The sequence below is a fragment of the Mus caroli genome, chromosome 10 (genome assembly GCF_900094665.2).
Source record: "Mus caroli chromosome 10, CAROLI_EIJ_v1.1, whole genome shotgun sequence".
Classification (NCBI taxonomy): Eukaryota; Metazoa; Chordata; class Mammalia; order Rodentia; family Muridae; genus Mus; species Mus caroli.
This window is the reverse complement of record NC_034579.1, coordinates 110,901,513-110,927,881: the sequence shown is the minus strand read 5'-3', so window position 1 is coordinate 110,927,881 and position 26,369 is coordinate 110,901,513. Positions and strand designations below refer to the sequence as shown.

The 26,369-nt window shown below is 45.2% G+C and overlaps 1 protein-coding gene across 8 annotated transcripts in view; it reads right to left on the bottom strand.

Annotated features, from left to right (window-relative positions):
- Positions 1–10,778, bottom strand: part of Mdm1 (Mdm1 nuclear protein) — a 28,524-nt gene extending 17,746 nt beyond the window's left edge. For 3 of the 8 annotated variants that reach the window (XM_021173912.2, XM_021173914.2, XM_029482910.1), the window contains exons 1-6: positions 10,391–10,561; positions 9,354–9,468; positions 5,322–5,695; positions 4,163–4,297; positions 1,217–1,384; positions 74–168 (exon numbers count right to left, since the gene is read on the bottom strand). In XM_021173912.2, coding sequence (XP_021029571.1) covers positions 74–168; positions 1,217–1,384; positions 4,163–4,297; positions 5,322–5,695; positions 9,354–9,468; positions 10,391–10,408 — 905 coding nt within the window. In that variant the 5' untranslated portion in view covers positions 10,409–10,561. Of the gene's footprint in view, positions 1–73; positions 169–1,216; positions 1,385–4,162; positions 4,298–5,321; positions 5,696–9,353; positions 9,469–10,390; positions 10,562–10,619 lie in introns of those variants that run through there. The other 5 variants (XM_021173913.2, XM_029482909.1, XM_021173915.2 and 2 more) reach the window with 5 other exon arrangements.
- Between the last annotated feature and the right edge of the window lie 15,591 nt (positions 10,779–26,369).

Sequence of the window (26,369 nt, the reverse complement as noted above, 5' to 3'; positions counted from 1 at the left end):
GAGACAGAACGCAAGTTAAGTATTTTAGCAAGTTGACCACCCAGACATGACCGTTTCCTGATGAGCTACGTACCCAAGCCTTTGGTGTCGCCATGAAGCAGGCTTCTTTACGGACTGGTCTGAGTCTTCCGACGCCATGTCTACTTCTAAGTCTAAAGGCTCATCTGCCTTATTGTATTGAAATGGAAATAATTTGAGCGTTTATGCTTAGAGATGTCAGACATACAAGTAAAAACATACATGTTATAAAGGTAGGCCTGGAAACTCTACTACATTTTTTGCTTGTAGATGTTTAGCTACTGAAGCAAACAAACAAACAAACAAACAAACCCAAATCAACAAGTTTTGAAACCAAGGAGTTTAGATCCCTGATTTTATGGGGTTTTTTAAAGATGAATTTAAAAATCAACAAATATCATCAAAATATTAAACAATGCTACCACATATTGAACAAAGATTTTGAATTAGCCCTTAAATTTATAGTCAAGTGATCAGTTATTAAAGCTTTGCTAATTAGCACATTGTTATACAAAATAACACTCCCCCTCAAGAATGTCATAGGTCAATAAAAAAGTGTGTGTGTGTGCTGTGTGTAATGCATGTGTATGTGTGCATACACACACACACACACACACACACACATACACACACAGGTACATAATTTTACTTTTAGTCATACATTTTCTACACTCTGCGATGTCTCTAGCCTAATGTCATAACTCAGAATATCTGTAAATTCACACACAAACTCAGGGGCTTATTTTCACTGAAGTAAATGATATTAATTATGCTAACTATAATTTAGCATAGTAGAAATTTTCCCTTAAGATAAGTGTGTGCTCTGTTTAACGGCTACTTCTTTAGAATACACGTCTCCATCCTTCCTGCTGCCCTGCGGCTCACACTACTGTAAGCCCAGTCGTCTGACCTTGGACTTGGGAGACTTACCTGCTGCCCTGCTAGGTATGGTCATGCTGCATTAATTTTAGTTATCTATGTATCTGTCTCCCAGCAGCCTAAGCGCTGCGGAGCCTTGGCATGTCTGCATCCTGTCCTCTCAGTCTACACAGGACCTGGCTCCACGGAAGGAGTCAACGACCACCTGGCATCTACTGAACAAATGAATCAATGCTAGAAGAGAGAGAGCCTCAGGCAGAAACAAAGGCAGGCATGCAGAGGCTGAGACCTCGGGGAGGAGGTCAGAGCTGGTGGGTACCTTCTTTTCTGGAGTCAACATCTCCAAACTGCTGTTTCCTTTCAAATACTCTCTTGACTTTGGTTCCTTCACTGGAGTTAAACCCTTGAAATTTCGCTTGTATTCAGTCTCATGGATGAATGTATTGCCTTGGAACTGTGGAATAATTTGGCTTTTATTACGGAAAACCTTAAAACAAACAAAAAATAGTTACATTTTTGGTTGGTTACTAAGTGGTACAGAACTTAGGTGGTTAATTGATCTTTTTTTTTAATGTGTGTGTGTGTGTGCGCATGTGTGCGTGTACGTGTGTGTGTATGTGTGTGTGTGCATGTGTGTGTATATGTATGTGTGTGCGTGTATGTGTGTGTGTATGTGAGTGTATGTGTGTGTGTGTGTGTGCATGTGTGTGTATATGATGTGTGTGTGCGTGTATGTGTGTGTGTATGTGAGTGTATGTGTGTGTGTGTGTGTGTGCATGTGTGTGTATATGTATGTGTGTACGTGTGTGTGTGTGTGTGCTATGACTTGTGTATGAAGGTCAGAGGATAACTCATAGGAGTCTGTTCTTCCACCATGTGAGCTCTAAGGATCAAACTTAGGCTATCATGACTGGCAGCAAATGTGTTTTCCTATTGAGCTATTTCATAGGTCCTCAGTGTGTTCTTAAAATTCAGCTTTAGTATATAGTATGTCTTTAGTATAGTATGTCTTTTGTGTTTTTTTTAAATTGGGTATTTTCCTTATTCACATTTCAATTGGTTTCCCCTTTCTAGGTCTCCCCTTCAGAAACTCCCCTATCTCATCCCCCTCCCCCTGCCTCTATGAGGTTGCTCACCCACCCACCCACTCGCACCTTCCCACCCTAGCATTCTCCTACACTGGGGCATCCAACACCCTCAGGCCCAAGGGCCACTCCTCTTACTAATGTCCAACAAAAACCCATAAAACGTTGAATTATAATACACAAAAAGAAAAATTGTATATGACTGCATTTTGGCTTCACGTGTGTCATTAGTAGCCAATGGTCAAATGTCTGTACCTGTTACTATGTTTTGAGTAAACAGTCAAACCATGATCAAACTCTTACATAAGCAAAAATACCCCAAACTCCTTATCTGATCTCTCCTTCCCAGAGGTCCTCCACCTCCTCCCACCACTTTAGTAATGAGATAAATGAAGTTAAGTGTATTTTCATAATATGAACAGACATTAGTTTTATTAAAGTAATTGTTGTCAGCTCCACAAATTATCTTTTCCTTGTCTGAATTTCCCGTTTTCTGAGAGAACCTAAGATGATGCTGAGATGTTCAAGCTGGGACTTTCTCTTCTTGCCCCTTGCCTGCTTATATTTAGCATTTTCATTGAGGTAAGAGAGAACACCCAAGAATTCCTATATTTCTCTTTTAGAAATTCTCTTTCATCCACAATATTCAATATGGTTTCCATGTGCTGGTGTCGTGCCACTGCTGACAGTGAAGTCACAAAGAAAGGGAGGGTGCCAGGTAAGACATCCATGACCCCTGCCTCGCAACACTGACTAGCACAGACCCAATCTGAACAGTACATCTTCTAGGGACAACACAACCTCCAGGGCTTTCCAGCCAAAACAAATCCAACTCCTTTAAATATTAATATGACAACCTTACCAGAAAAGGCACCTGATTAAAAGCACACGTGTGGCTCCTTAGAGGGGCACTGAAAGCTTGTCAGCGAGCTTCCATGACCTCAAAGCACATGTGCTTTGAACTCACAAAGAGCGCTTGCTCCAAAGCAGCCCTCTGAACGCCTCACTTACGGGAGCAACGGGCTCAGGACCGAGGAGGTTGCTAGTAGTTTATTTTACACTGTGCTTCTGGCCCTCTGAAAGGGACATTTCTGCCAAATGCTCTCACTGGCATGTAAATTTTGTCAAGCAGGCTTTGATTAGAATCAGCTCTAGCTTATAGCTCAAATGCTCTACAAAAACAAAACACAATTTTCAAGAAAGGCAAAAATATCTTCAGGAGCACTTGGTACCTAAGAACACTTGAGAGCAGGCAACAGAGGCACTGCTCATACTTAGCAGGTCACAGAAAGAGGTCACGTCACTTTGCATTATACCTCACATGACCCTAAGACGTATTGTGATAACAAGTAAGCAAAGCTTTCACAATTGACATGGTCAGTGGAGTGTCCGCCGAAGCGCACAGATGCTGTTGCCCCGCTGCATCTACATCTTCCTGTTAGATCTTAGGTACAGAGTATACAAGGAACATGCAATACAGGCAAAATGAATTGAGGGCATGTGGAGGTATGTGTAGACTTATTTAAAAAAAAAAATCAGGAAAAAGATAAAGCTGTCATGGGCTTCCGAAGCTGAAAGTATAGTCAAAAACATAAGAAAGGATTCAGTCTAAGGACACCCCAGAGGACAGCAGCACTTATCAGAATATTTATTAGCAAGATAATAAAATACTAAAATTGCACAAAATATAATGAAATTTGTCTCACAAATTAGTCCATTATGCCTTTTGAATTTTTGCAAATAAAAACTCAATTACTGCCATCATTTAACTGACTCAAGGGGACAATTATATGCAGTGCTACTTTCAATATATAGATGTCCAAAGCAGTTAGTCTTCCTTAAAAAATAGACATCCTGCAAAAACGTTAATAAACAATTTAGAACATAACCAATTGGATGATTAAGAAGACAGTGACATAAAAACATCCTCTGGCGTGTGAACTCGCCACTCCCCCTCGCTGTCACTGCCCCACCTCCCACTTAGAGGGCCTGGCAATGCTGATCACCAATAGCACAGGACTGTGTAGTATTGCCACTGTAGATCATGAGGGAGAGCAAGAGCCTAGCCAAACTCTTCCAGAACTCAGAGCCAGGCCCAGGTCAGTACCGACTCTTTCCACGTAGCCTGTACTCACACATAAGTCAGGTGAGAACACTCAGAAACGCATCTCTTGAGCTACCTGATTGGATGCAAACACTGGAGCGCTTTCTTTACAGGTCTTCCAAACAAACTGCCTTTGGTATTCAGAATTTCTCAAGGCATTATTCGTGGGAGCAACGGCCAATCCAGCTTTCTTACGAAGATGCCTATCCAACTGTTGGGGGAAAAAACCCACTTAAAGGTATTAAGATTTGCTACACAAACTCCTTTTAAATCTAAATTGCGCTGTAAAGCATGCGACACGAGCTTCATCCCTTTAAGTTTTAAGTGTACCTTACAGTTTTGCTAACTACATTCAGACAGCAGCATGGCAAACTTTTAACTTTGAAATCATCACTTTTACACTATCTAAATATTTAAGCCTGCTATTATGCTACTAATGCATCTCAAAAAAAAAAATAGAGTAGAGCCATTGCTCAGTTCCTTTCTGCCAATCATTCACAAGTAAATCTACTATCAAATATAAATAAATAAATCATAGCACCTCGCCCTGTCCACACACCTCTGTGGCCCCCTTCCCTCTGCCCACCAATCTCACACATCACCTTCCATGGACCCCTGCATGCCCTGGCTTTCTCAACAAGTCACAGATTCTCCTCCAGCACTCCTGGGTGGCTCCAGGCTTCCAGTCAGTGGCTGCAGTAAATTAGGAAGAGGGCAAGTGCCTGGAGAACGAACTGTGGAAGGCAGTGAGATGTCCCACACATGCCCCTGACACCTCTGCTTATGTGCTTTTGGGGACCTGCTGCAAGCCAGCTGTGACATAAGAGGACAGAACGGCAAGATCTTTGAGAGCCAGCCAGAACTCTCTTCCTTTTGCCTCCTGACAGCTGAGATTGTTTGCTTTCTTGCTGGTACAATAGGAAAGTCAAACAAGGATAGGCCCAAGTCAGCTGAGCTCCCGGCCAGAGAAACGGCCTACTGCCCTTCTGCCTCAGCACGACCTCGTCCTGGGGACTCGGCTGCTAGTCTCTGATGAATAAAATCCAGAGGCAGACTGCCCATGTAGGGACGGCATGTCTTAGTACATCCAGTACACAACAGCAACCAGTAAGAACAGAGCCCTTCTCAGTAACTTACAGCAGCCTGCTGGCGTCTATGCCAGAGACACAAGACAAGAGAAGAACCAATAAGAAACCTAAATATTCATTTAAAAGCAACATGGTGGCTCTTCCTACCCTGGGATCTATGCTCTCGGAGAGAGGTTTGCTGGAAGGTCTCAGCTCCACATCTGCGCTAACTGGCGCATGGCTTCTCGTGACACCCTGGTGCTTTTCCACAGTGTCTGAAGCCCCTTCAGCTCTGGAGTCCGCAGAATGAGACCGAGTTCTCTTGGGAACCCTGGAGGCCTCTAGTGAGAGAACTGTTTCTTGGTTGGCATCTCCTCCTTGCTCAGCCTCTTGTGGCTTTGGAGTTCCAATGGTCTGGGGTTCTGGTGGGACAAGCACACCCTTCTCTCTGACGGTTCCATTCCACTCCAGGTATTTTGAAATCTGAGGGTCATGGTAGGGAACTCTTCTTTTTGAAATAAAACCTGGTTCTTTCGTGATCCCTACAAAACATAGAACATGAAAGTAGCTGCTACTAATGCTCATGGTCAAGAAGAGCTTTTTAAAAAGCCTGAGAGAGATGGAGTTTAACATTCAGTTGAGAGAGCAAGATGGCACTTGCCACCAAGCCTGACAACCTGAGTTCAGTCCTCAGGACCCCTCTGGGAGAAAGGAAAGTCAACTCCCACAAGTTGTTCTGTGGCTTCTACACATGCCTGTGGTGCACACATGCATGCATGCAGACAGACAGACACACACACACACACACACACACACACACACACACACCCTCCTCCAGATTGTAGTACCTGTAAAACCTAACAAGATATAGCTTTCAATATCAAATTATTTTTGCTTTGAAGAAGTATTAAAGTTGAATGCTGAGGTCAGTGTCCAAGTTGTTCTCATACAAGTCACAGGGGTCACTAGGCAAGAGACCTGGCGCCAGCAAGTGCATGCTCCCTCAGTTTCTGGTTACCTTCCTGCGCTACTTAACATAACAATAAGCCCTGGTCTGTCCACACTTGGAACTTTTCCCAAAGCTTCTCTTAAGCAGAACAGACCAAGATGAAAGGAGATGAGGTGTCCCCATGCTAGACCTCGGCCCTCCTCTGCCTTGGTTTCCTGAGGATTAAAAAGAATGAACCTTTGACAAGAGCGAAGGTACAATTTCTCTACATCTCTGTCCAGGAGGCAAACATCCAGGACCTCGGCCTTCTGCCGAGGTGTGTGGGCTGAGCGAATGCCCTAGTTCTGGCCATTCTTTAAACAGGAGGAGAGCTGCTCCCGCCACAGAAAGAGCACGGCCACCGAAGGGAAGAGGAGGTGACAGAAAAGCTGACATGAGGTAAAGCCATCACTCTCGAACCTCTCTCCGAGCTCTTTCTGCCACTGAAGCAAGAGTCCCGAGCTCACGGGCTTCCCTGACTAGTAACCCTCAATGGACAGGCACACAGAGACATCCTGGGGACAGGGTGGGCAGAAAGGGGCAATTCTGAATTCCATGTGTGCTCTTGCTGGACCTGTCATCTGTGTTTCTATCTGCTACAGCCTACATGGTCCTGCTTCCACTGCACAACAGACAGGCACGCATCTCAAGCGGCCTCAGACTATGTGTGACATAGTACAAGATCTCAGGGCTAGGGAGACAACAGGACAAGAAAGCACAAGTGTCCTAAGGGACACTGTCACAGGAAAGCAAAGACACAGAATAGAAGTAATAGAGGAGTGGTGGCCAGTTCCCGTTTGCCCATCCACCCACAAAGTTCAGGGTGGAGCGCCGGCATGCAAAGTGCACCATACATCTGAGCCCTGAATCAGGGCGTAAAGTTAGACTTGTCTCTCAGAAAGCCCGTTTGCTGTTTAGAGTGGCTTTGCAAATTAGACTATAAACATTTTCTATAACTGAATGAGCCGAGGTGGCAGCTCAAAAGTTTGAACAGATTATATATATATATATGACATATATACACTCTACCAAAATCTATATCCTTTGAAACTACTTGTAAAAGCTTAGAAAAAAGTAAAGATCAACTTTAAAGTGGGAGGAGGGTTAACAAGATTTTCCTAACGTTGTGGGGAGCACTCCCGGCTATCCTCCCCATTCTCTGTTAATCCTTAGCTTATATGCATGAGCGTTTTGCCTGCCTGTGTGTGTATATACTACATACATGCCTGGTGCCTGCAGGGCCCGGGAGAGGGAGTTAGAGCTCCCAGATATAGTTACATAGAGTTGTGAGCTGCCATGTGGGGGCAGAAACTAACCCTAGGTCCTCTGCAATGGCTCTCAACCACCGAGCCATTGCCCCAGCCCCTCTTAAGTTCTTACAGGAAGCATGAAGAGAGGAAGACTCTCCAGCCAGTGGGCCCTCTGTCCTCCCAGCTCCAGCAAGTGCTCCAGGCAGTGAGGGATGCACTGCACTGCCAGAATGGCCGGCCAGTTCTAGGGAAGCCTGCTCTCCTCGTTAACCTCCTCCCTCCCCTGCTGATCAGCCTGAGACTCCTGCACTATCACTTGTGCTTACTGAGAACTCCCAGGAGCCTTCCTGCCTTACACCATGACTTCCTTCACAATGTACCCTGCTCCAGAATGGCTTCACTTGCCCGGACTCTTCTCACACTGGCCACCTGAACGCAGCTGGTCTCAGCTAAAATGCTGAGGGGCAGTTAATCAGGTTGACCAGTTGTCTGGTGTGCAGTTATCACTCCCCACCCCATAGCTTTCAGTGAAGTGGTTATGCCTGAAGACAGTTTATTTTGTATTCTCGATCTAGCGAACCCTCCAAAGTGCAGAACTTATAAGCAGAGAGGTTTTTCCGGGATACTGCCGGAGAATCAGGAAACATCCTATCTCTGAAGTCCAGCACTATGTACGCAGCAGAGGAGCCCTAAAGAGCTACCCACACTCTTTTCTGTTCTCCAAATCTGATGTAAACACGCTCCTTATTTTACTGCCTTCCCAGACTCGTGCCCTCATGGTAAGTCTTGTTTTTCCCTGGCTTCAAACACCTAACATTTGAGGGGTTTATACATCATTCTCACACATCATCCATAGGACACTAAGTACTGACCTATGTACACAAAATCCTTACCAAGCAAGGCCTCCTTCAACCCAGGATAGTGTAGCTTCCTACAGCCCACTTTGCAAGTTTGATTTGCTCAAAATTATAATTATTGTATATCTAAATTCAGATGTATTCATTAATTTAAAATCTGGTTTTAGGGCTGATAATATGATCAGTTGCCTTGTAAGCACAAAACCCTGAATTTAACCCCATAGGACCCATGCAAAAAAGCTAAGTGTGGCCGCATGCTCTTATACTCTGAGCACTGGAGAGGCAGAGACAGGTGGACCCCTGGGGTTCTCTGGCCAGGAGGCCTAGTCTAACTGGTGAGCTCCAGGGCAGTGAGAGACCTTGTATTAAAATGGAGTGGGCAGCCTTCCTGAGGAGCAACACCCAGGATAGTTCTCTGGCCTCTGCATGCATATCACACAGGTGTACTCGCATTAATAAAAAATAAAAATAAGTTAAAGTAGGGTGTCTCAAAGCCTCGCACCTCCACTGACAAACAAGGAGACAGAGGGCTACTCTCCAATATCCTAGCTGGTGAGAGAGAAACAGTAGCTACAACAGTCAGTCCACTCTTTCAATGTGCAGTAGGAAACCTTGGCCCGAGGGCTCAAATTCTCTGAGGTCAGGAGATGCAGCCTATGTTAGAGGAAGAACATGATTTCTGAACTCATGGCACTGACCAAAACCAGCAAGTTCCAGCCATGCCTCTGTTACCTACCCTTCCATTCTTCAAGACTTTGAAAGTCCTCATCCCCGGGCTCGCTCCTCTCCACTCAAACATTTCCAGAAAAGCCTCTTCCGGAGCAACCAATCTCAGGCGTTTCCCCTTCAGTTTTACTATTCAACCTTTTTTGCTATCATGCTATTTTATATACAACCCGGTTTGTTGAGTTTCTTTGGGTTTTTTGTTTGTTTGTTTGTTTTTGTTTGTTTGTACATAAGGGATTCTGGGATCGCAGTATAGCATCAATAAATATTTGCCAATTATACATGAGCTAGTCAGCCAACACAGGTGGATTTTAATTGTTTTGTAAACAGAACCCAAGGTTTATTCAAGTTATGACAGCTATTGGTTTGCTCGACTTACCCAACTGATCCGATCTAAGTCCTGCCCATGAGTACTTTTGTCCCACTGAGGGATTATAAGATTCTGACAAATAGGACTTTTTCCACAGGAAGTTTCTCTGGTATTCACTCAGGCCCTATAATGAAAAGTGCAATTTGAGCACAGTGTAATGAAGAGGTGTTTTAAAATCCAGCATCAGAAAGAAAAACAAAAACAAAAACAAAAACAAAAAAACCTCAACCTCTGAAGAGTGTTCTTGAAAGGCCCAAGAATGAGAATTAAACCCCAGTCAAGCTCCTTAATAATAGCTAATATTTACCCAGCCCTGGGCTAAGTAGCCCCTTAATCCTCACAACCACCCGAGACAGACAAGCCGGAGTCCCTCAGTGAGGCTGCGCTATAACTGGTTCTCTGATTCCAAGGTGTGGTAACAAACCTAAGTCCTCACCACCAGAGATTTATCCTAAATTCATCGAGTGCATAATGCTATGGCTTATGCGTAGTTCCTTTTAATAAAAGGCAATTAGAGAAAGACGTGGTCCCCTCCCACTCTGTCTGGCAAGCACTTTAGAATTAAAGAGTCGGGGATTACAGGAACACGGTGGCCACCTGTTGCGTGGAAAGGCGCTAGACACAGACAGCTATCTGGAACTGTGAGCAAAACCTAAAGCAAACGTGCAACTAGCAGGCTGCACACCTACCCACGCTCGCCTCTTACTGGGGCCCGCTTCCCAAGCGTTTAAAAGACCCGCGCGCTTTCAAGTTTTGCAGGAAAGGAGCTGAATGCTATCCTCGGAGGAACCACAGGTGTCCTACACCGACAGCAGCCTTTCGTCCCACTGTCAAGGGCCCTCCTTCCGCCTCCGCTCCTGGCGACCCCAGACTGACGCCGTCAGGCCCCCATCGAACTCTCCCCACCCGCCCCTCCGCGCTGGGCCACGGGCCGGAGCATCCTCCGCCCCGCACAGGCTCCGGCCAGGAGGCTCGGTACGGCACAGGCGCGTCACGCACCCACCCCGCGGCGTCCCCGCCACCCGCCGCCCAGACCCCGGCCTCACCTTGAAGCGCACCGGCATGTCGCCCTGCGCTGCGGAGCCTGCCCGGCCGACAGTTAACGGGAGCAAAAGCCCCAAGGGGGCGGGGCGACGCGACAACACTGGTTCCCTAGCAAGATCCTGGACCCGGCGTCCCCGACGACGCGCCGGCGCACTCCGCGCCGCCCTCCCGCACCGCCTCTCAACCTTGCTCCGCCCATTTTGAGACCTGAAGACCAATGGCAGCCCTCACCGTCATTACGATTAGACCAACCAGCACTCGTAAGGGCACGGCCCCCGCTCCCTAATGGCGGGCGAAGAGCTGGCCAATGAGGATACGGGAGCTGCGGTGGGCGGAGCCCGCGGGAGCTTTGTCCAGGAGGCTGCAGGCAGAGTCCCCGCAGTGCGCTCACCGCTGACTGTCTCTGTACTGTGGCCGGGTTCGGCAAGAGCCTGCCTCACTGGTTCCAGCTCCCTGACATCACAGAACGTGAAAGTGTGCCTGGCATTCCAGAATGCACGACAGAACCCAAAGTCTCTTTGTCCATAAAGGAAATTGCCCCTAGAGTACCCGGCTGAAAAGAAGTTGCTAAGGAGAGAAGCGTTACACGAGCCTTGGGTCAAAAAGGATAGGTCCAAAAATACATACGACCTAGGATGATTCAAGTAAAGTTTATTAAGACCGCAAAGCCAACTCATCCTTTTTAAAAGTAAAATTCCCTCTGTACACCAGGCTGGCCTGGAACTCAAAGATATCTACCTGGCTCTGTCTCCGTAGTGCTGGGATTAAAGGCATGCACCACCAATCCCAACATTGGGCAGGCAGAGCCAGGGAGATCTCTGCCTGGTCTACAGAGTGAGTTCCAGTTTCGGGCTACACAGAAAAACTCGGTCTTGAAAGAATAAATAAAAATAAAATTCCATTTGACTTTTATAGGTTATTGCCCATCGTGAAACACTGCTAATTCTGAAAGTTCAGAAAAAAATTACCCAGACATGCTAAATACATTATTTAGTCGATCATAGTATACTGTGTCCTGGGCTCGCTTTCCAAGTGAGAGGCATGAATGGGAAGTTTGAAGCAGAGTGGACCCTGAGGGTAGAGATGATTAGAAGAGGCTCAGGGGAAAATTTCAGACTTGGCCTTGAAAATTACAACTGCAAGAAGAGGAAGATAGGATGATCAAGGAAGACAGATGTCTGGAGAGAAAGTTGCCCCGGTTCTTCTAGGAATAATGAATTTACCTGTTACCTTTGTCCTGTGTTGGGATGTTCCCATCAACCCTTCCCAGTCCCTTCAAGCGCTTCCTGCAGACTTGTCTTCTTGGCTCCTAATTGATGTCTCCGATCTTCTTTATTATCACGGAGATAACTTAAAAATTCATTTGAAGAAGCCACCTTGTTTCTAAAACAGAGAGAATATTAAATAAGTCCCTGTGCTGTCATGCATCCAGGAGACCTTTCGTTAATGTTAATCAGTGAGGGCAGAACCCCACTCCTGTGAATTAAAAATGACACAGGCAAGACACAGTGGAACATGAAACAAAACCCCCTGCAGGAAGCCAGCCAGGACCTTACAGGATAAGACAGAGCCAGTTCTGATTGTACACAAAGCTTTGTCACCACACAGTCTCAGGGGAAGTAGGTAGAAGAGCATAGCCTGTCTGTTTAAAAAGGAACAAAGGCGATTGGGATAAAGCTCTGCTGGGCAGGGAATCAATGACAGGAAACGCAAGTGGCCGTTGGTAAAGATGACTTGGTGACACCCAGCTTTGCTAGAGATGTATTACAGGGACTCAAGGGAGAAATGTTTACTTTGTCACGGTTAAGCAAAAATCAACTCCCCCCATCCCCCACCCCAGGGAAATGAATCAAAGATATGGGATTTTAAAAAAAAGGTTTGAACACTGAATAAATTATGTAGTCTCTGTGTTACCAACTCAACTCTTGCCTTCTCTGCTACAAAAAAAAAAAAAAAAAAAACCACAAGGATGGAGTGGATTCCAAACTCCCACACACATTTTTCAGGACTCGGTGTGAACTGCCTCACTGGTATGTACAGCCATGCACGGTATGCCCAGCAGCATCACAGAGACTCTCTCCAACAGCCATATATCTATAGATGTGCTATTACTGCCGGCTACAACCATGGTAGCTGGCTACTAAGTCTCCACTAGAGAAAAAGACACTTTAGCCTGCAGCTATGTCACAGAGGACCCTCTCTCCTCTCTTTCTCTCTACTAAGCAAATGGTAAAGCATCTTAGAGAGCTCTTTGCTTTGCTTTGCTTTGCTTTGCTTTGCTTTGCTTTGCTTTGCTTTGCTTTGCTTTGCTTTGCTTTGGTTTTTGGTTTTCTGATCTCCAAAGGTCTCAGAGTGAAGCCCATTGGAAACTAATCCAGAAAGTGAGTCCTTTTAGGATAGATTCCATGTTGCGCTTCCCACAGTGGGACAGGAAATGTACCGTACCTGCTTCCTGCTTCTCTATGTACGAGCCTCCATTTCCCCTCCAAGTAGAATTCCTACAACCCCAAACAAGAGCAATTTGACCGTCCTTTTGACACATCAATTCCTCTTCTACAAATTTATCTTATGATATGGGAAAAAATATACACTTAATGTTGTTTGATGTTGACCTGATGGTGTGAGCACAGGAGAGTTGGCTAGCCCAGTGGTGTGGGCTGACCAACTCAGTTAACATCCAGGCCCAGATCCGGAGCATCAAGCTGGCTCACCCTAACATCCACCCTCTGTGCTGCTAGAGTGCTTGAAAAGGCAGGTCCTGCAGAACCAAAGCTACAGGATCTCCATGACTGGGGCAACAATCGGATATCTGAGAGGAGTCCAGCGAGGGCCCAGAATTGATGGTATAGCAGAAACCAGAGGCCTCAAGTCAGACCAGTGACTTACAGCAATGAACATTTGCAAGTAAAGAGGTGTGTATACTATGACACATCCCAGCCTCCAGGAGAGAGTGTTTTGTTTTTTAATTTCTAATTTTTATTTTTTATTTTGGGAGAGGTTACAAGGGTTGAGGACAGGTATGAAAGGACTGGGAGATGGGTGGAATTGGGTCGCATGATGCGAAATTCACAAAGAATCAATAAAAATTATGGAAAAAAAAAGATTGTTTGATGCATTGTTGCCGATCATGAAAGGTGAGTTAAAGACCACCTCGGCCGTACCTCTGAGTGAGTCTCTGTGTTTCCAGAGAAAGGAAGAAAAAGACTCAGCCTGCACGGGGGCATGAAGTTCCATGGCTGGGACTTCAGGAAGCAGGGAAAGAGGGCGGGATAAGGAAAAAAAAAAAAACGGACTTTAGCAGCATCCATCTGCTCTTTGCTGCCTGCACGTGACCACGTGACCAGCTGCCTCATGTTCCCACCGCCATTTCTTCCCACAGTGACCGACTACATCCCTTATTAAACTGTGCACCAGCATAAATCCCTCCCTCCTTTAAGTTGCTTCTGCCAACAGCAAAGAGGCACAGGCAGTAGAGCACCGTCTGTTTAAAGCAATGAGAGGTGTAACTCATACAGTAAGAGACAATCTAACTGTCCATCCACGGGGACAAGCTAAATATATATGGCTCATCTGAGGCCCGGGGAAAGAACAGGCTTTTCAGCAGATAGAGAAGTGTCAGGTGCTCTGCTACTTAGGGTCTCTGATACAGCAGCCCTGAGTGTGTTGGGTCTTCCGGTATCGAATACGGTATCTGTTAGAGTCCTGCAAGAAAACAGAAACTGCCCAGGCATTTCTGCCAAGAGAAAATTCATGGGCTTTATTTTCTTGGTTCCTGGAGAACTTTCAACGCAAAAAAGGAGAAAGAGGGATTAGTAATTTAGCAGGAAGCAGCTCACACCTCACCCGTGGCTAGGAGCGAGCGTGTCTTAGGTATGTCCATAAAGGATTCCTACCCGGAAGAGGTTTACAAGAGAAGCCTATGAAACGGGCCTCTGAGAAAGTATCACTGCCAACGTGATGCCAACACCCTGAGGAAACCGCAGGAGGCTACCAAGGAAAGGTTAGGGTTAGGGCGAAAAGAAAGCGGGAAGCTGGAGCCTAGGGTAGATTGCCACCAGGGGCTATGAGGTCTCTGGGTACCACTGAGAGGGCCAACAGCTCCATTCAGAGCATACCGGCCTCTCTCTGGGGTTCTTTCTTAGCAAACCTAACAGGGTGCTGGTCTTATGGTTTGCAGAGTCTGAACTGAGATGGCAGAAACTGGCAGGCAACTTGCCCACACCCATATAATCCTTTAAAAAAAAAAAGAGGCAGCCCAGCCCGGCAGTGGTGGCCCACACTTTTAATCCCAGCACTCCAGAGGCAGAGGCAGATCTCTATGAGTTCGAACCCAGTCTGATTTACAGAGCAAATTCCAGGACTGCAGAGAGTCTCTTGAGAAAACAAAGGAGGCAGGGGTGTCTCCATGAGTTAGTGTGCAAGAATCTCAGAGATAAAAACAAGAAGCAGAGTACAAATATGATCTGCCAACAGTTGAAATAAAGGACAAATACAGGAAAAGATGTGTGTCATGATACGATGACATTCACAGGGTGACCGGAACCCTATTAGCAGCAGCAAGAGAGAGAGAGAGAGAGAGAGGTGTTTTACGAAACCCACTTATAAGAGTATGCAAATTACTTTTAATGGAGGAGGCACACATGTTGGTATGCTGTATATGTGGAGGTCAGAGGACAGCTTTTTGGAGTCAGTACTAACAGTTGCCTTTAGGGTCGTTTTCCTTAAATAAATTAATTCCTTCCACAGGTCCCTCCTGGGGCCATTCTAATTTACATACACTACAACAATACTGCCAGCTTTCTTAAAACACTAAAACAGTAACAGAAATCCTTTGAGGCAACTTTTTATTGCTCTTTTATTTTACTTGCATATCATCCAATTAAACACAGGAGCTCATCGCCTTGCAAATGCAGCCTTTGTCTCTTCTCCTGGTAGCAATATTGGAGAACCTGCATTTGCTTCTGAGTCTATTTGCTTTTATTTAACAACACAAAACCATACACGGTAAAGCACCAGATGACAAGGGATGGGGAAAGGTGTTGCAGAGATGACTGAGAGGAGGCCCTGATGTCAAAGCCGATTACAATCTCGCACGGGGAGGGACACGCAGACAAAGAATGCAGGAAATAAACGGAAAGGCGAGAACCGGGCAAGGGCTGCCTGTGCGCACCTGGATATGATAACGATGCTTTTAAATCTTCTGCCGGAAAGTTCCACGGAGGCGAGACTAAAGACGAGGTGGGACAATGAAGCTGCTTTTAAATGCCACCCTCAGAAACACCTGATCTAGGGCCTTTCACTTTTTCTTTGTTCTGTCCCCAAGTAGCACATCGGGCGGATGCTATCTGGATCCTTCCTTGGGAAGATGTAACTAACATTCGCTCCACCAAGTGCAAATCGCTGTGTCCTATCACAATATCTCCCGCCCCCTCTCCTTGCTGCTTTGGAAATCACGGTGAGGCTGGTTTCGGAAACCCAGTGCACAGAGTGAGCGGCCTCCTGTGTTCTCTGGGATGCCTTATGAAGTGACTGAAGCTGTAGGTGTCCCTGCTCCCAGTTCAACTTTCTGGGATTATCCTTAGTAAAATTTTTATTAGATATTTTCTTCATTTACATTTCAAATGCTATCCTGAATGTCCCCTATACCCTCCCCGCCCCCCGCCCTGCTCCCCAACCCACCCACTCCTGTTTCCTGGCCCTGGCATTCTCCTGTACTGGGGCATATAATCTTCACAAGACCAGGGCCTCTCCTCCCATTGATGGCCAACTAGGCCATCCTCTGCTACATATGCAACTAGAGACACAGTTCTGGGGGGTACTGGTTAGTTCATATTGTTGATCCTCCTATAGGGTTGCAGACCCCTTTAGCTCCTTGGGTACTTTCTCTAGCTTCTTCATTAGGGGTCCTGTGTTCATCCAATAGATGACTGTGAGCATCCACTTCTGTATTTGCCAGGCACTGACATAGCCTCACAAGAGATAGTTATATCAGGGTTCTGTCAGCAAAATCTTGCTGGCATATGCAATACTGTCTGGATTTGGTGGTTGTATACGGGATGGATCCCTGGGTGGGGCAGTCTCTGGATGGTCCCTTCTTCCATCTCAGCTCCGAACTTTGTCTCTGTAGGAAACAAAATACCCATGGAAGGAGTTACAAAGTTCCTTAATAAATTTTAAGCTCCACAATCTTCCACACGCATTTAATCCCAGCACTTAGGAGGCAGAGATTTCTGAGTTCGAGACCAGCCTGGTCTACAGAGTGAGTTCCAGGACAGCCAGGGCTACACAGAGAAACCCTGTCTCGAAAAACTAAAAAAAAAAAAAAAAAAGAAAGAAAGAAAGAAATGGCTCGAACACAACAGCTCTTCAATATTTTTCTGCAGGCATCAACCTTCAGTTTCCTCACACCAGTGAATTTCTGATTGTACAACTGGGAAAGAAACTGAACTAGCAAATCAACTCGGGGCTCTCCATCTGATAGTGTCACATTAGTGTCCCTCAGAACTGAATAGGCAGATCTGTGGTTAAGACTTGCTAATGAGTCAAGTTGAATTTGTCCTGGGTTTTTAATTGTAGGAATAGTTTCTTGTCAGGGTGTGTGTGTGTGTGTGTGTGTGTGTGTGTGGCTTTTGTATCAAATGGAGCAGCTTTGGGGGACCTTGGAGAAATTCCAGGACTTTTGCCATTGGGTGAGGCTGAAGGACTCCTTATCATACAAGGCCATGGCTGAGAAAAGTAATTCTTAGGGAAGCAAAAAATACCCTGAGTCTCACATCCCAAAATAAAAATATGCCTCGGATGGTAGACACAGGGAACAAAACTGGGGGCAGAGATGCCTTACATCTTAACACTGACACTGTTGATGACTTTGCTTCCTTTTCCTTCCCTGATTCCCCATTGTCTTAAGTCACCGTCCCTTCACAGAGCACCCACAGGGGCATACATTTCCCTGCAGAATTGCTCACTGCAGATTTGGAAGCGTTTTCTTTCCTCATAAAACCAGATGCCATTTCATATATAGAAAATGGCATCTGTGTAATGGGTGTGTAATGTGTGTGTGTGTGTAATGGGTGTGTGTGTGTAATGTGTGTGTGTGTGTAATGTGTGTGTGTGTGTAATGTGTGTGTGTGTGTAATGTGTGTGTGTGTGTAATGTGTGTGTGTGTGTAATGTGTGGGTGTGTGTGTATTATACATATAGTTTTATTAATCATTTGAGAATTTCATACAAATTTGTGTTTGGGTCATATCCATCACCTGCCTCTTACTCCTCCTCCTAACTCCTCTCAGACTCACTCCCAGTTCCCTCCCCACCTCCTCCTTTATTTCAATAAATCGATGAATCCAGTTGTTTTCTTATATGCTCTGTGTAGGGCCCAGGTGCCATATTTCTTTCAATAATATGTTTTAAACTTTTATTGTATTTTGTATACATTTATAGGTATTTATATGTATTCAAGTCTTGCTAACTTGTATGTATGTGCACCATGTGCAGGGAGAACTGAGGAAGCCAGACGAGGGTGTTGGATCCTCTGGAAGTGGAGTTCCAGATGTCATTAGTTAGCATGGAGATGATGGGAGCCAAATCCAGGTCCTCTATCAGTAATGAGTACTCTTAACCACTGAGCCATCATTCCAGCCCCCGAATGCTATCATTCCAGTCTCTTAAGGCATCATCCGAGGGTCTGACCCAAAACCCCCTAAGAACTGCCAACATAAACTTAGAACTAATTCTTTGCCACGTAGTTAATGTATGTGCACTTCAGAATATAACATCAATTTCTTCTGCTTTGTGTGTGTGTGTGTGTTTTCATTGTTAATGATCCTAACAGATTTATTGCTGGAGGGATGAGCACAGAAAATCTCAGTATTATGTTGCTCACCCTCCAGTCTCTCAGTATGAGCCAACGGTGCGTGACAGTATAGAGAGTGAACACTCAGTTGTAAAACAGTGCACCTAAAAATTCAAAGAAATTGATTTAGTATCATTTACCACTGGCTATGGAATAAATTTTAGAAGTCGCCTGTTCATCTTAGCTAGTGGTAGGTGTGGCAAACATTGAAACTGATTAGGTCCAAATCTATTACAACCACGGGATCTGGGAACTTTAAAATCCCTCTAGCCTCTTGGACTTAGATGGCTGTGCTGCAGACAAGCAGAACTCAGGCATCTGTTGTCAGTCACAGCGACAGTGGCTGTGGCGTGGCGCTTGAGTGGGCAGATTCCTGTAGAGTGGGCATAACAGACTCTTTAAAACAGACTCAAGCCAGGGCTTGTAGCCATGGCTTCTCAGTTAGCTTCTTGGTTCTACAACTTCCCAACTGTAGCTCTTCTCACAAGTGTTCAGCGATGGGACCCTAGAGCCTTGTTCCTTCCATTCTCCTATTGATTACTTCCATCTAATGGTTCTTTCCGTCTCTTCTGTTAATCTCCCATTGCTATAGTATAAGCAATATAGTAAGAAGGCCGTCGCTTAAACTTATAGCTGTGTATTCGCTACTATGAGTCTGGGTCAGCTCGCCATCTCTGATGCTCTCATTGTACTTTGGTTAATCTCAATAAATGTGTTCATGAATTTGTGGTCAGCTGATGAGGGTATCTGGACTGTCTGGTCCCAGCTGGCCTCAGTAAGGCTTATGCTCACGTGCTACCTGGGCCCTCATCTTCCGACAGCAAGAGTTCATCTCAGTCTGAGTTTCCTGCACAAGTGTTCTTTGGTGAGAATGCTATACCGAAAAGGACCCAAACCACTTCCAGGTTTGAAACCTACCAATCCCTGAACTCAAAATCCCACCAATCGCTGGGTTTATCTTGAAATCCCACCAATCCCCACCCTGGAAATCTCTACCCTGGAAAACTCCTTCCCCAAGAAGTCCTATGCTATTCAGCTCCCTGCCCCTTCTCTCCAGAGCAGAGGCAGCCACCCACCTTTCTCCTTAGCGCTATAACCCTTGCCAAAGCTAGAATAAATTATTTCCTCTTCAATTCATTTCTAGCGGATATAACGTCAGGCTAGATATATGCACTTCTCTCCGTTCCCTCTTGAAACTCCACAAAATGATGATATGTTAATAAATCAAGTATAAACTAGGAAAAGTCGCGGAGAATGTTAGAGGAGACACTGATAAAATAGAGATAGCAGCAAGTGTTGGAGAGCAGAGCCTGCTGTAGACTGAGTCCTCAGAGAAGCAGATGGTATGTGTTATAGTTTGAATATGGTGAGCCCACGTGAAGTGGCACTATTAGGAGGTGTAAACTTATTGGAGGAGGTGTGGCCTTGTTAGAGGAAGTGTGTCACTGTGGAGGCAGGGCTTTGAGGCTTGATATATATGCTCAAATCTGGCCAGTGTGACGCCATCCCTTTCTGTTGCCTGTAGATCAAGAAGTAGAACTCTTGGTTCCTCCAGCACCATGATGGTAATAGAGTGAACCTCTGAAACTGTAAGTCAGACTCAATGAAATGTTTTCCTTTATAAGAGTTGTCATGCTCATGGTGTCTGTTCACAGCAATGGAAACCCTAACTAAGACGGAATGATGGATGCTAGCCATCTCTACCCTTGTGATCAACACCGTAGAAGGGAGGGCAGAGGAGGAGAAGGTGGCACACAAAGACAAGCCACAAGCCAGGCTAGTGCCAGCCTCGTCCAACCAGAGGAGGAATTCTGAAATAGGTGGCTTTTCAGAATTGCCTTTCCTCGATGTCTCAGGAAGGCCACAGCCTTGGGCCAAGTGTTTCTCTTCTCTGAGGAGGTCATCCTTCACGGGGGCTGACAGCACAGAAAACTCACAGAAGTGGTACAACATATCTTAGGGTTTCCATTGCTCTGAAGAGGCACCATGACCAAGTAACTCTTACAAAGGAGAACATTTCATTGGGGTTGGCTTACAGTTTCATCGTGGTCACATCTATGCAGACATGGTGCTACAGAGGTAGCTAAGACTTTTACTTCTTGGTCCCCAGGAAGCACCAGTTAGAGTCTTAGTCCCAACGTCCTCAGGAGTGGTGAACAGTCCTGTCAGCACTGGTCCCTTTTGCTACTCTACCGAGACTTCAATTAAGTACCACCTCATCCTGACTTAACAAAGAACTAACTCCCAGTACCACTGGGATCTAAGACAGAGTCGCTGTCTTCTCAAAGCCTCTGTAGCTCTAGTTCAAAGCTCCCAGTGACCAAGCACTCGCTCTGAATTTCATCCCTCCCCTTCCCTAGGTTTACCCTGTGTCTTCACTCTGCTCCTAGATCTGGGACAGCTGGCCCACAGCCTGGCCTGCAGCAGAGAATCTAGAGGTGTTGGAGCCATTCAAGCTAAGAACAGCAGATCCAAGGGACAGCAGGACATTCTGCTTAAGATCTCCATGGGCAAAAGAAGGGTGGAAACTGGACATTAAAATCAAAAGACCCATGCATGATTCTAGAAGTCAAGTCAAAAAGAGATTGGTTCGGAAGCGCCACTTCCGGCCTCTTGTTCACCCATAGGGATGAACAAAGACACAGTGTAAAGAAGAATTGGCTGGGTGTGGTGGCACACGCCTTTAATCCCAGCACTCAGGAGGCAGAGGCAGGCGGATTTCTGAGTTTGAGGCCAGCCTGGTCTACAAAGTGAGTTCCAGGACAGCCAGGGCTATACAGAGAAACCCTGTCTCGAAAAAAACAAAAACAAAAACAACAAAAAAAGAATTGCTGATATTGGTGAACCAAGAAAAGTAGTGTGGATTCCTTAAAATTCATCCCCCTGGCAAGAATTTATAAACCAGCTAGTACCACTTTTGCCCAATGAGCACACAGGTCAATAACAAATGCATATACAAAGTGTATGTCCAGTCCGCTGATCAGAGAGCTAAACTCTACAACTATGTGAATAACCAGTGAGCAAGTATGAATAGAAGAGTGATATAAAATGTGAATCATTTTTAATATTATTTATTTTATGTATAGGAGTACACTGTAGCTATCATCAGACACACCAGAAGAGGGTGTTAGATCCTATTACAGATGATTGTGAGCCACCATGTGTTTTCTGGGAATTTAACTCCAGTGCTCTTAACCATTGAGCCATTTCTCCAGCCTCCATGTGAATCATTCTTTTTTTAACTAAATATTTTCTTTATTTACATTTCAAATGTTATCCCCTTTCCTATTTTCCCCTCCGAAAATCCCCTATCTCCTCCCCCTCCCCCTGCTCCCCAACCCACCCACTCCCATTCCTGGTCCTGGCATTCCCCTATAGTGGGGCATAGAGCCTTCCATGTGAATCATTCTTAATATTAGCACACACACACACCCTTGAAAAGTCCCCTTTGGCTCTGTCCCTCATCTTCACTCTTGCTAAGAAATGAGACTCCTAGAGTCGAACCTCACTAGTCTGTTAGCACCAAATTTATTCTGAAGAATAGCTTTTAGGCTTATTACTATTTGTGAAGTAATTGCTGCGCACCCTGAGACAGTTGGCACTGTAACTGGGGACAGAGGAATTGGGGCTTCATATTTCAAATACAAAGTTACATTAGTATGTAGGGGTGTTAAAGGAGAGAAAGTCTAGAAGGTGACAATGGACAAGGGAAAAAGCCACTGAAGTCTTCTGCCTGAAGCCTAGACTGTGCACTGAGAAAGTAGCTCATGGGCGGAGTCTGCGAACCCTCCCCTCACCATCCAGTGAAAGAATAGGAAGGGCTGTGAGCTTCCAGGCTCATGGAAACCCTAACTGGTGAATCTCAGCAATGGATATCCCAAGAACAGCATCTCCCTTTACTTCTGTCTTCCAAGTCTTGCACGAGTCACAGACTCAACGTCTTAATAACAAACACAAACCCAGAACCAAATGAGGATTCTGGGAAATGTAGTTCCAGACCCAGACTGCACAGATACTGGAGGCAAAGAGCCACCCAGCACAGAGACTACTATATAAAAGGTAGGCACTCCCAGCAACTTTTTTTGGACAGAGAAAAATCTCATATGTTAAATACATTGCCTAGGATTAATACATGCTAGTGGTTGCAGAGCTGACCATCAAACCCAAACCTGTTTGGTGACCAGGATCATACTTTGAACGACTCTTCAAAATCGATAGAAATACTTGGTGCCTGTCACAATAGTTCTCTTTAACATAATGCCGGTATCTCGGTGAGCTTCTGAGGCATACACTTCTACTCATCTAGAACATACACAGCGCGTGCACTTGGCATTTACAAGCTGTCATACTGTGTGTGTTGGTGCCTGAAAAACCTCAGCTCAGGGTCAAGGCTACTCTATGTTATGAGCTGCAGAGCTTTAACTGTATGTAGAACATTTTCTGCTCTTGTAGGAACACCATGGTTTGATTACAAAAAAACTCTTTAATTTGTTATCCTGCCTACATTTCTCAGCAGATAATTATCAAATTAGTGTCTTTGGACTGAATTGTATCAGAGTGTTTGACTTTAAATTTTTCTGTTTCAATTATTGACTTGAATTTTTTTTTAAGTTAAGTAAATTTTGTCTTGTGGTTAGGACATAATTTCCAACAATTTTGGAATGACCCTAAACACACTGTCATTTTGAACTACTTATTTATGCAAAGTGACATTCTCTGCACTGGGGTGAAACCACTGAAGATGCTCTATGCCCCTGCAGGATCGAGTATTCAGCCAAGATTATATACGCATATATATATATATATATATATATATATATATATATATGCATGTATGCAAATTTTCTTTTCTTTTTAATGAACAGTAAGATCTGTGCATGCCAGAGGATTGTTCAAAAGCAAATTTTATTATGATTTACTATCAGTTTGATTTGTATACCTATCTTACATACCTGTATACACAGAGTTATGTAAAATTTTCTCAGTCAAAAAGAAGTCATGAGTGGAAAAGTTTAAGAACTTGATTTTAAAAGCAGCTAAAGAAAAAAAAAGAAAAGAAAAAGAAAAACAAACAAACAACAATGATACGGGAAAGCAGGGGTATAGAGAAGCCAGGCATGCTACGCACAATCTCTCAGCTTCAGGAACCAGAGCCCTGATCAAGCATTGCTGTCAGGACTCAGTTTGGGAAGGGAAGATTGACAAGTCTTGTTATCTGGGAACTTTAAAGATCACTGCCTTGTCCCTAAAAGTGACCAATGGCTTTTTTTTTTCCTTATAAGACTAACATGTCCGAGATCTAGATGAGACAGTGGGTCTCACAGCCAGGGATGGGATTTAACAGGGAGAGCTGGGGAAGGGCAGAGCATCCTGCATCTGCATTACCTTGCTCAGTCTAGCTTGTAAAATGGCTGTATCCATGTGAGATAGAACACAGAAGCACTCTTAGAGACCAAACACATGTTACTGGAACTTAAAATAGTGGGTAAGGGTTTTTGCACGCAGTCCCGACTTCTTGGGAAACTGAGGCAGGAGGATTGTTTGAGCCCAGAAGTTTGGGACCAGCCCAGAAAAACCTAGCAAGAGTTTATCTTTAAAAAAAATGTGGGGGCTGGAGAGATGGGTCAGAGGTTCAGAGCACCGACTGCTCTTCCAGAGGTTCTGAGTTCAATTCCCAGCAACCACATGGTGGCTCACAACCATCTGTCATGAGATCTGATGCCTTCTTCTGGTATGTCTGAAGACAGCTACAGTATATTCATATACATAAAATAATTTGTTTTTTAAAAAAGTGTGGGCTTACAAAACGCCACCAGGCACTTGATAGTGTCCAGGCTCTGATACCGTGATAGGAGTTTGGAAAGAGAACAGATACAGAGGAAACAACAGAAGAAACAACACAAGCAACCAACCTAGAATAAAAACACAAGTTTTCAAATTTAAATCGCCCACTGGACGCATGCATTAATTTATTCCTTCAGCATTTGAAATCTCCTACTATGTGCTGAGTCCTGTTACTGAACTGCCACAGAGACTAAAACGAAGTCTGTCCTATAGAGCTTGAGTTGCATTGGGACTAGAGAGGTCACAAAGAAAACGGAATAATAGGAAGTGTCAGACGGTTCTACTACAGCGGCTCTCAGCCTTCCTAACGCTGAGACCCTTTAATACAGTTCCTCATATCATGGTGACTCCCAACCATAAACTTATTTTCATTACTACTCCATAACTGTAAGTGTGCTTTTGTCATGAATCTTAGTGTAAATATCTGTGTTTTCCAATGGTCCTACATAACCCCTGTGAAAGGGTTGTTGGATCCCCCCTCCCCAACACACACACACAGATTGAGAACAGCTGTTCTACTACATTTAAATAACCCAAGTGAAATTAATGCAGGACAGCGAGGTGGGCGGCAAGGATCAGCCTTTTAAGCGAGGTAGTCACAAAAAGCCTCTCTAATAAAATGGTGTTTGAGTAGAGAGAAGTTAAGTGATGCGGATAAGATGCTAATTTAGAAACAGAAAGGCCACATTTCTTTGTGCATTGACTTGGCTAATATGTAGCCACTGCCTAGGCACAGTCCCGGCTGCAAAGCGAGCACTCGGCAAACACTTATGGGAGGAGTGACTCAAGATGTAGAACAGCACACAGGGGCGAGGTCATCTTGAGATGAGCGCACCCTTGGCTTGTTCGGGAATGAGAACACGTGCTGGGGACAATGCTTAATAGATGGAGTGCTTGCCTAGCCTGCAGGAGGCCACGGGTTCGATCCCAAACACCAGCAGAAACCAGACACAGTAGTGGTACACGCCTGTAATCCCAGCGCTTGGGAGGCAGGAGACACAGGAAGAGTTCAGTCATCCTCAGCTACAGAGCAAGTTCATGGCGCTATGCTGGACTCGACACGAAGGTCGGTCTTATTTAGGTGATGGGAGAGGTGGCGAAGCAACGCTGCATTTAGCCAACCGGTTGTTTCTTCTTCATTTTGATGGCTAGACAGTCACTGCCCCCTGCCTTCCTGGAGGAAGCTTTCCTTCCTCGGCGCTGACATCCTTCTCCATCTGCATAACAAGCCAGTCAAACCAAACGTTTTGCCTTTAGTCTTCCAACCTCTGACTTCTCACTGCATCTCTTCCCTCTGTGCCTTCCTCCCTCAAAACCTCCTGCCTTCCAACAGCTACCATGAACCCCTCGGGCTGCAAGTTACTGTGTGTGACCTTCAATATTACTTCTGGCCAGAGTCTGATGCGCGAAGCCTAATTTCCCATAAGGTCTGGATTCAAGTGGCTTGAGTTTCAACCCATCTAACTGTAATCTTGGAGCTGTGCTGAACTTCTTACTCTTTGCCACCAAAATAGAGGTGATCGATCGTAGTATCTGTTGCCAGTGGGTTCCAAGAGGAGGAAATTAACTCCTGAAAAACAATGTCTGGGATACATTAAATAACAGCTTGGCATTGTTACAGGAGATCGCGCGCACTGTCACAAAGTCAATTTCTACAAAAGCAAGGTCTCATTTGAGTCAGTGCTCAGCCCACGTCCCATCGTCTCTAATCCCCAAATCCAAATCCACAGCACTGAACATGTGCAGTAACCTTTGACCTCAAGTCCATTATCCATCCAATCGGTTGGCAGATAGTCCTTGCTCTGTGCTAATGATCCCCCATCCCTTGTCCCTTCATTTTGCACCGTGCTGTGGCTGAGTGAGTCTCCTAGGATAACCAGAGCAATAATATGGAACTGCTTTAGGAGAGTGAGGCAGGCAGACAGGCTGGCTCCTTAGGCTCAAATTTCCACTCCCAACACAGGAAATCCTTCGATCCCAGTAACTGTCCTTTCATTCCTTCAAAAATCTTTATTATTCCCGTTTCATTGCATCAGGTGGGGAATCCTCCAGGCAAGGCCTGAGTTCCCAGTTGTTCCAGACAATGGCTGTGGCAGGAACGACTCAAGTTCTAGACACACTTGGGCGAATCCCAGGCCAGCCTCATCACCTAACTGGACATTGCTGTAGAATAAAAAGTAAAATATCTTTAAAAGCTTTGGGATGGGCTGGAGAGATGGCTCAGCAGTTAAGAGCACTGACTGCTCTTCCAGAAGTCATGAGTTCAATTCCCAGCAACCACGTGGT